This window comes from Apodemus sylvaticus, chromosome X (assembly GCF_947179515.1).
Source record: "Apodemus sylvaticus chromosome X, mApoSyl1.1, whole genome shotgun sequence".
NCBI classification, from domain to species: domain Eukaryota; kingdom Metazoa; phylum Chordata; class Mammalia; order Rodentia; family Muridae; genus Apodemus; species Apodemus sylvaticus.
The window spans coordinates 116,428,985-116,439,636 of NC_067495.1; the positions used below are offsets into that span (position 1 = coordinate 116,428,985).

The 10,652-nt window shown below is 42.6% G+C and overlaps 1 protein-coding gene and 1 non-coding gene across 2 annotated transcripts in view; both read left to right on the forward strand.

Annotated features, from left to right (window-relative positions):
- The window catches only part of Slc25a43 (solute carrier family 25 member 43), a 28,744-nt gene extending 22,620 nt beyond the window's left edge, over positions 1–6,124 (forward strand). Inside the window, exons 4-5 of the mRNA XM_052171191.1 lie at positions 3,700–3,834; positions 5,019–6,124. Coding sequence (XP_052027151.1) covers positions 3,700–3,834; positions 5,019–5,219 — 336 coding nt within the window. The 3' untranslated portion in view covers positions 5,220–6,124. The remainder of the gene's footprint in view (positions 1–3,699; positions 3,835–5,018) is intronic.
- LOC127675895 (small nucleolar RNA SNORA36 family) lies at positions 4,790–4,920 on the forward strand. The gene has a single exon (XR_007975576.1). It is a non-coding gene; the product is annotated as a small nucleolar RNA SNORA36 family (small nucleolar RNA).
- Positions 6,125–10,652: the final 4,528 nt, after the last annotated feature.

The window sequence follows — 10,652 nt, forward strand, 5'->3', positions numbered from 1 at the left end:
GGGACAGGAAAGCTGAGTGAAATCAACAGCTGTGCTATTTACTCAAACACAAAACAGGGCTGAATGAACCCAAAAGAGTACATGCTTAGTATATGACAAGGTCCTGGAGTCAAGCACCACAAGAAAAAAAACGTACCAAAGAGTCAACATGTGACCACATGTCAAGGACGAAGACAGCTTACAGTCCTATTCCTCACAGTCCCTCAGATTATTGATGCCTCTGGTCACCCTTGCCTGCTCCTTAATATCTAAGCCGCCAGCAACCGCGACTGTGTGTTCCTTGTTCCTCTCCTTCCCTCTCCCTCCTCTTCTTCTTGTTCTTCCCTCTCCCTCTGATGTGAGTTTTTCAGTATTGATGCACATCACAAGTCTGCACATGTGTGTGGAAATCAGATCAACATTGGGTGTTGGTCCTCAGATGCAATCGTTTTAGGGAGAATCTCTCAGTGACAGCTTGCAATAGGCAAGTAGGCTATGACGTCTGCCCACTGAGAGCCTCTGCCTCACCAGCACTAGAAGGAGCATGCATCATCAAGGCCATCTTTTTACCTGGGCAATGAGAATTGAAACCAGACCTTCTTGCACAACCGTCATCTTACTGACTGTACTCTATCTCCAGTCACTTTTTGTTCTTTTCTTTGAGACAGGGTCTCACATCTCCCAGGCTGGCTTTGAACTTGATAATAGCCTAGGATGACCTTGAAGTGTTGATACTGCTGCCTTCACCTCCCCAGCGCTAGAATTACAGCCATGTATCAGCATGGCCAGTTGGTGTGGTACTGGAGATGGAACCCAGGGCTTTGTCGCAGTGCTAAGCAAGCACTCATCCTTGTGGCTTTTGTTGCTCTCATTCTGAAAATCCATGTCCCTGGTCCCTCAGCTTATCTTCAACCCCACAAACTCCCTGTGATTCATAAACTGTTGAAGATGAATGCACAGGGCAACTGGGGCACCGAAAGTGCACGGCCCTCTCAGTCTGTGCTGCTCCTCAGTCTGCAGAGCTTGTCTGCAGAGCGGCCTTTGCTTGCCCTTCATAACAGCTTTTTCAAATGTTTCCAAACTCCTCACTGCACACCCGTCACCCACCCAAGGTGGACAACCTGTCTGGCTCCTTCCTGGGGAAGCAGAGTGAGAAACAGACTCAACCTTTGGCTTCTTTGCATGATATCCCCCCTTCCTGCTGGTGTCCTGAGTGTCCCATTTTAAGTTCCTCTTGGGCACCATTCCTCCTTAACAGATGAATAAATTCGTCTCACCCATGTGAAAAACAATTTCTTCCTCCAATACTAACCTGGCCTTTCAGAACATTGCCCAGTCTTATCCCCAACTCAACAGGTTCAAAGTAGCTTGTTTTGATGCACAATTCTAGGAGTGTGGACAGATGTCTAAATTTGTGTGACTGCCACCACAATCGACATAGAACCGTTCCATCAATCCCCAAAGTCTCACACACAAGCAGTCGGGGCCTCCAGGACCACCCCGCAAAGGTGACACTTCTCTCCATTCCTGGAGTTTTATCTTCTGAGAATAGCTCCCCAGTGTGGTGACTCAGGAGTTCATTCATGCTGCTGTATTCAGCAATGGCTTATTATTTCCATTTTTAAAAGATTTATGTTTGCCGAGCAGTGGTAGCACACACCTGTAATCCCAGCACTTGGGAGGCAGAGGCAGGCAGATTTCTGAGTTCAAGGTCAGCCTGGTCTACAGAGTGAGTTCCAGCACAGCCAGGGCTACACAGAGAAACCCTGTCTCGGAAAAAAAGAAAAACAAAACAAAACATAAAAAGATTTATGTTTACATTTATATATTTAATTCTATGCATCTGTGTATGTCTATGTGGATATGGACACAAGTGTGGGTCCAACAGAAATCAGAAGAGGGTATTGGATTTCCCCAGAGCTGGAGTTACAGGCAGCTGTGAGTTCTCTGTTGTATCTATCTGTTGCAAGTTGCAGGTGCTGGGAACTGAAGTTAGTCCTCTGCTAGAGCGGCAAGTACTCTTAACCACTGGGCCGTCTCTCCAGCCCTGGTTCGTTCTTTCTTTCTTTTTCATAGATTTTTCTTATTTTAAATTATGTATATGTGGGGAGTGGGCATGTGTGGGGGTGCCTGCCTCAGCCTCGTAAGTACTGAGATTAAAGACACAAGAAAGTTACTTTCAGGAATGGAGCATTTGGATGACAGTTTCCTCAGTTAGTTCTGAGTGGTTATGAACTACATGGATGGCTGAAGGAAAGGCGGCTGAGTGTCAGAGTGAGGAGCCCTGAGGAGGAGGGCCAGACTGACATTGGCATAGACTGTTCTTTTTGCATTCTCTTATTTGAAAACTATATACATATATACAAGTATCTTGGTTATATCCACCCCTCACTCACTTCTTCCAACTTCCCTTGGTCCATCCCCACAGCATATCTCCCCTCTCCAATTTAGTATCTTTTTCCCCTTTCCTTTTCTTTTTCTCCCCTGCCCCCCTTTTTTCTTTTTAAAGTTTCCTAAGATAATATGGAGGCTGGGCTAAACTGAACCACCAGGTGTCAGTCTCCAGTAAATGTAGAAGGATGGCCAGAAGGTCCACAGACAACCACGGGACAAGGACTGTGGACTCCGCAGCCTGAGGCCCACATGAGCACTTTTGTCAGACAGTGACGCAGACAGGAATAGGCAGCCAGGAGAAGGCCGCAATCACCCTGTTCTCAACCCTGGGACTTTTGTGGTATGGGAAAATCAGCCCCCATTTGGTGGATTCCCAGAAAAGGATCAGTTAAGGAGTCAGGAGAGCATGAGAAAAGATTAAAATCTGGACTAGAAAGGAGGCTCAGTGGTTAGGAGCACTGACTGCTCTTCCAAAAGACCCAGGTTCAATTCTCAGCAACTACATGGTGACTCACAACCATATGCAACTTCAGTTCTAAGGAGATCTGATGCCCTCACATGTACATGGCATACAGACATATAGGCAGGCAAATTTTTCACATTAGTCTCAAAAAGGTTAAAACCATAAGACTGTGTGTCAGGCCCATTAGGCATAGGTTAGGTTGGAATGTAAGTATGAAATTGAGTCTATCTAAAATGTCTACTTTCTTTTAAGCAAAATATACCACACATATGTGAATGAGGCATGATGATTCTATAGCGAATGAATATTCACTCTAAATTAGTCGCTCACACCTGGTATTTTTTTGTTTGGTTGGTTGGTTTGGTTGGTTTTTTCGAGACAGGGTTTCTCTGTGTAACCCTGGCTGTCCTGGAATTCACGCTGTAGACCAGGCTGGCCTCGAACTCAGAAATCCACCTGCCTCTGCCTCCCGAGTTCTGGGATTAAAGGTGTGGTGCACCTCCACCTCCACCACCACCACCACCACCACCACCGGCTTTTTTTGTTTGCTTGTTATTGTTATTTTTGGTTTTAGTTTTTTTGTTTTTTTGTTTCAAGTGGCTCACACCTGTAATCTCAGCATTCAAGAGGCTGAAACAGAAGTATGGTGCCGTTCCAGGCAATCTAAGCTCCATCAGGAAGACCCTGTCCCCACACATATCATTCTCAGACTGTGGGGGAGGGGGAACTTTGAAGTTACTACTTTTTGCCACGGTCTTGTCTCAGAGCATCCAGAATCCAGACCTGAGACCCTGTTTCCTTTGTATAGGACATTTACTTCCCAGTGCTGAAGTCACTGTCCTGTACCTTCTATTTCCTGCCAGGCTCAAAGTCTTTATCTTCCCCACTGTGGAGGAGTAGATGTCCACTTCTCAGGAGCAGCTGACTGCTTCCGGCAGGTAGTGAAAACTCAAGGGGTACTGGGGCTCTGGAATGGACTGACAGCAAACTTACTCAAGGTGAGAAGGGTGGCCAGTCTCCTGCTCCTCTGACTCTTCCAGTTCTCTCTCTTCCTTCTCTTCTCAGTACAATTTACATGAAAATACCCCATTAGCTCTGACTTTCGCTGTGCACCCACCCTGAAGAATGCAAGTTTAGACTCTACTACCACACCCTAGAAGAGCTGAGCATTTAGTATCTACTGGTTTCCAACACTGGGACTCATGGACCCCCTCAGGAAAATACAGCCCCCATCTAAAATTGTCTGCAGAAGTATGAATATAACACATAAATATATCATATTCTCACAGACTTTTTAAAAAAAGATTTATTTTTTTAATATGAGCTCACTGTAGCTGTCTTCAGACACCCCAGAAGAGATCCCATACAGATGGCTCAGTTGTTAAGAGCACTGACTGCTCTTCCAGATATCCTGAGTTCAATTCCCAGTCAACCACATGGTGGCTGACAACCATCTGATGCCCTCTTCTGATATGTCTGAAGACAGCTACAATATACGTAAAATAAATGCTTTTTTTAAAAAAAAAAAAAAAGAGCTGGGCAGTGGTGGCACATGCGGATTTCTGAGTTCGAGTCCAGCCTAGTCTACAGAGTAAGTTCCAGGACAGCCAGGGCCAGAGAAACCCTGTCTCGAAAAACCAAAAAAAAAAAAAAAAAAAAACAAGAACTCTGGACTAGCCTTGCACTAGCTCAAATGTAAATATCCAGTCAAGGTCAACATAGTGATGGATGGGCAATAGCCGATCAATTACACGGTTAGTAGCGCTTATGCAGGGCATACCCTTCAGTGGTTCTGAAATCTTTCACCCCCTTCCACACTGGACTGGTTTTCCTTTTTCCATATTCTTTGATTCCAAAAGGAGTTAGCACATAGTACTGCACTGGCTATCATCTCAGTTTACTCTGGTGCAACTCCCTTGCAGAAGTTCCTTTTTGTAAGAATTTAAAATAAGGCTCCAAAGTGTTGGGTTCAGTTCAGGGCAGCTTCCCTGTTCTGCTAATTAAACTTTGGGACATTGAAACTGGCTAATGGAAATGACTGAATAGAGAAGATTACTCTATTCATAACTTCCTAGTCAACATCAGTGAAAACATTAAAATTTAAATTTTTAATGTTTTCATTTAAAAAGTAAGTCTTTTCTTTTGAAGAATATAACACAATTCTCATTTTCTGTTTTAACAGGTGGTTCCATATTTTGGAGTTATGTTTAGCATGTTTGAGTTCTGTAAGAGAATTTTTCTTTATCAAAACGGTTATACCCTGTCCCCCCTAACCTATAAATTGACCCCAGGAGTAGACCAAAGTTTGAAGCCCCAGGAGTTACGGGAGTTAAAGAAATTCTTCAAGCCCAGAAAACTGCACTCGAAAAAACCAACTCTGTAAAGTTGAATGGAACTACAGCGGTAGAAACGCAGCAATCACAGATGAATATGACCTCTTAGCTGTGCACATCCGGAGGAGGGAGAGGACATGAGAGCACTAGACCAATCTTCACCCGGGAACCCACTTTCCCTGTGAGTATCAGTGCTTTGAGAAGCTTCTCTGACACTGCCCTGTCGCAACAACATCCCAGCAGTCTATAAGAAAGCCTAGAGGTAATCAAACATGCAGCATACCCTCTGAGGAGAATGAAGCAAAGCCTCAACACTTCAAAGCATCTTGTAGCTGAAGGTGACCCAAGCCCAGTCACAGGAGTCCCAGTGGAGTAGGACAAGTTTCACTGTCTTTGACCTATGGCTTCCCCACACAGACTTTTTAAACTCATTCCTTTGCTGGCTTCTAAGAGCACAAACCACCGTGTATTGTTAGGACTTATCAAAATTTCTAAATGAAAATGTTTTTTGTTTTTTCAAATGATCTTGTTACAAAGTCCAGGCTGTCATCAGAGTCGTGATGCTTCAGTCTAGACTCCCAGGTGGTTGGGATTATAAGTATGTTCTGCCGCACTAGAGCCTTAGAACCCTCATTCTTTCTTGAAAAACCAAGCATCCCAAGCTTTTATTTCAAGAAGGCACTTTTCTACAGGATTTCTACCTCCAACCTGCCAACCCCACCCCTGAGCTCTGGCTGGCCTGGGACTCACTCTGTAGATCTGGTCGCCTGCCTCTGCCTCCCAATTGCTGGGGTGAAAGGTGTGCACTACCACCGCCTGGCAGCCATGACTTCTTAATGATACACTGAGATTCCTGACTAAAGCCAAGTAGTACAGTTTCAGTGGCTATAATTATCTGCCTTTTTAACTTGTTCTGTAAGCCTACCCTGAAAATAAATTATTTCATTTTCCATTATTCTCACAAGATGTCCTAGTTGCCTAGAAAATATCAGATAGAAGATATGACACATATACTCCTCCAAAATATCGTGAAATTAAAATCCTTTACGCTAATCACCCATTATATTGTTTTGGTTTTGTTTTTAGATGTTTATGTAACAAAACAGGATCCCATGTAAAATTTATATAACTGTACTTTTCAAATAGTACTAATCTATGCTTTTTTGTTTTTGTTTTGTTTTGTTTTTGGATTTTTTTTTTCGAGACAGGGTTTCTCTGTGTAGCTCTGGCTATCCTGGAACTCACTCTGTAGACCACCAGGCTGACCTGGAACTCAGAAATCGCCTCTGCCTCCCAAGTGCTAGGATTAAAGGCATGCACCACCACTGCCTGGCAAGATATTTTTTATGTAACAAAACAGGATTCGATGTAAAATTTATATAGCTGTACTTATTAAATAGTACTAATCTCTGCATTTTTAAAATGCATTAATATTTAACTAGATGGGATGGTGCCCAGCTGCAATCACAGGCCTTGGGAGGCTAAAACAGAAGAATCATGAGTTCAAGGCCAGCCATAGCTATATAAGTAAATTCAAGTTTTTCTTGTTCATAGTGAAATCTTATTTCAGAAAACTGTAAGTAAAGAAATAAATGTATTTATGACATGAATTTACATATATTTTCTTTTCCTTCCCTCTACCACATACATGAAGGGTTTCTGAATGTTAAAGGTATTTTTTTACATCAAACTTATGCCAGGCAGTGATGGCGCACACCTTTAATCCCAGCACTTGGGAGGCAGAAGCAGGTGAATTTCTGAGTTCAAGGCCAGCCTGTTATATAGAATGAGTTCCAGGATACCTAGGGCTACACAGAAAAACCCTGTCTCAACAAAACAAAACAAAATCATATCAAACTTATTTTCTAAAGGAAAAATATGGGGCTGTAGAGCTGGCTCATTAGTTAAGAGCATTTATTTCCTTACACAGGAATGGGGTTCATTTCCCACCACCTGAATAGTAGCTTACACCCACCTGTAACTCCAGTTCCAGGGGATATAATAGCCTTTCCTGAACTCCATAGGTACCAGAAACACACATGATACATATACATACATGTAGACAAAACACACACACACACACACACTCACACACACACAAAGTAATTCAATAAATCTATTTTTTCATTAATTTTATTTAAAGAAAAAAGTGTCAGTTATTTATTCCTAATCATAGTTATAAAACTATGGTTAAATTCTCAGACTTTTGTCTGGTTTAAATATGCAAAATAACTCATTTTTTCCAACTCCTATGACAGACTGTTTTATATGGAATGAAACTGACACACTTCTGTAGCCCAATCTGTTAATGTTTGGGGGGAGGCAAATATTGAATTCAATCAATACTCCATGTTTGTCAATTATTATTTCCTTTTAAGCAACAAAACAAAATTTCAGAAAGCACTGAATACTGTAAACATGTTTTCTGACAAAAGTTAAAATCCAGCCTCAGATTATATACATCCATCTTAGCATTTCTTCTGTGCATTCTTCCATAAACATAAAATAGAGGCTACATGGCACAGAGGTGTTTTCTTTGTTCCTTTTTTTTTTTTGGTTTTTTAGATTTGTTTTTTTTTTTTTTCCGAGACAGGGTTTCTCTGTGTATCCCTGGCTGTCCTGGAACTCACTCCGTAGACCAGGGTAGGCTCGAACTCAGAAATCCACCTGCTTCTGCCTCCCAAGTGCTGGGATTAAAGGTGTGTGCCACCACTGCCAGGTGATTTTTTTTTTTAATAAATCAAAAGACCGGTTCATTTTCCTGTCATTTCAGAATGGCTCCTTAAAATTCTAGGTCTGTTCCTAAAATGAACTGAGCACTGTTTTTATTTCCTTAGCGGTGTAACAAGATGCTCTGCCTTCCTAAATTCTGGCTATGAGCATTCTCCACACAGGAGTAAGAACTTCAGAACTATAAAGAAGTGTGGTGTGAGCAGGGCGATGGTGGCGCACGCCTGTAATCCCAGCACTCTGGGAGGCAGAGGCAGGTGGATTTCTGAGTTCGAGGCCAGCCTAGTCTACAGAGTGAGTTCCAGGACAGCCAGGGCTACACAGAGAAACTCTGTCTGGAAAAAAATAAATAATTAAAAAAAAAGAAGAAGAAGAAAGAGAAAATGTTATCTCTCTGCTCCCTGATCCGCTGCCATGCCTTTTCTGACATTGTGCCGCCCCTCCCTAGGGCCCTTTGGAGTGATAAGCCAAAATAAACTCTTCTATACACAACTCTTCTATCACAGCAACAGAAAAGTAACTAATTCAAGGGCATAGGCAGTATCACACACTTGGATACAAAGAGTGCATTGTAATGCTGGGAGGTAAATAATCAGAGTGCATTATGGGATTATGTGGGAGAAAAGTAAAATCTTTCCATTGGGGAGCCAGGGAAGGCCATTCCAGGAAGTGACATTGGAGATAAGGCATAAATGATGAGAATGAGCCAACCACAGAAAGCAGCAGAAAGACCATCTCCAGCAGTGGGGAAAAAAGTGCAAGTGTGATTCCCCCTTGAGGAAGTGCCTCCATGAAATCCAGCTGTGGAGCATTTTCTCAATTAGTGATCAAGGGGGGAGGACCCAGCCCACTGTGGGTGGTGCCATCCCTGGGCTGCTGGTCCTGGGTTCTCTAAGAAAACAAGCTGAGCAAGTCAGTAAGCAGCATCCCTCCATGGCCTCTGCGCCAGCTCCTGACTCCAGGATCCTGTCCTGCTTGAGTTCCTGTCCTGACTTCCTTCAATAAAGAACAGTGATAAGGAAGTTTAAGCCAAATACGCCCTTTCCTCCCCAACTTGTTTTTTGGTCCTAAGAATGACCGTCGGGTGACAGCCAGTAAAGAAACGAGAACCTCAGTCCTATGAGCAAAGGAGCTAAGGTCAACTTGAATGAGCCGCAAAATGGGTTTTCCCCGGAGCCTCCAGAAATGAAAGCATTGATTTCTGCTTCAGAGTTGTGACTTATAGAATTGTAATATAGTAAATCTTTATTGTTTACTCATGGTGCTTGTGGTAAGTCATTATAGCAGCAACAGAAAACTAACAGACCCCTAAAAGTATTCATTTTAAAATAACAGGAACAAATTGGAAGTTTGGTGAAGACTAATAGTGAAAGACAGTCAGCCAGGCGGTGGTGGCGCACGTCTGTAATCCCAGCACTTGGGAAGCAGAGGCAGGTGGATTTCTGAGTTCGAGGCCAGCCTGGTCTACAGAGTGAGTTCTGGGACAGCCAGGGCTACACAGAGAAACCCTGTCTCAAAAAAACCAAATCCAAAAAACAAAAAAAAAAACAAAACAAAAAAAAGAAGAAGAAGAAGAAGAAGAAGAAAGAAAGAAAGAAAGAAAGAAAGAAAGAAAGAAAGAAAGAAAGAAAGAAAGAAAGAAAGAAAGACAGGCAGGTTTTCATCAACAAACAAATGGCATTTAAAACAGAGAGGTGGGGGAAGAGATGGGGTTCAGTGGTTAAAACCACCAGTTGTTCTTTGAGGGGATCCAGGTCCAATTCCCAGCTCACAACCATCTATAACTCAGATGCCAGGAATCTGATGCCTTCTTAGGGCTTCTGCAGGCACCAGACATGCATATGGGGCACAGGCGCACATGCAGGCAAAACCCTCAAACACATAAGACAATTTAATTAAAAAATTAAAAATGGAGGGGTTGAACAAGACCACTAAAAGAAGGGAAAGGAAGAAACTTCCAGAGTGAGAAAAGACAACAAGAAATAAAACTGAAGATGAGACGCTAAAGATAGAAGAAATGAAATGCTCGTGCCATACTGTTAGGGATATACAATGAATGGTGCAGTAACTCTAAAGAAAAGAAAACAGGTTTAAAACACACAGACAGGAGCTGGTGAGAAGGCTCAACAGGTAAGAGCACTGACTGCTCTCCCAAAGGTCCTGAGTTCAAATCCCAGCAACCACATGGTGGCTCACAACCATCTGTACAGCTACAGTGTACTCATATAGATAAAATAAATAAATCTTTAAAAAAAGACACACAGAGAGACAGGAAGGAAGGCAGGCAGGCTGGTTGGATGGTTGGGTATGCTCACATAAAATAAGCAAAGAACAGAAATGGATCAAACATTCATCAGTTGACAATATGCCAGAAGAAATCAAGACAAAGGGAAGCATATACACTGCATACTTCCATTTATTCAAAAGCCTAGGGAATGTAACTAACCTAAAGGGACAGTACACTAAAAGCTGTTTGCTTGGATGGAGGGGTTACAAAGGGACATATGAAAATTTTGGTAATGGGTCCATTCACTACATTAACTGCCATAGTTTCATTAGTGTACACACATATGTAAACATATTGTCAAATTGTGCCATTCAAATTTGTACATTTTTAATCAGATAATGCACAAGCCTATAATCCCAGAACTCGGGAAGCTGAGGCAGGAGAGTCAGGAGTGTGAGGCAAGCCCCAGCTACCTAGTAAGACCCTGTCTCAATAACGAAGGTTAGGAAAATCAGCTTAGTGCTTG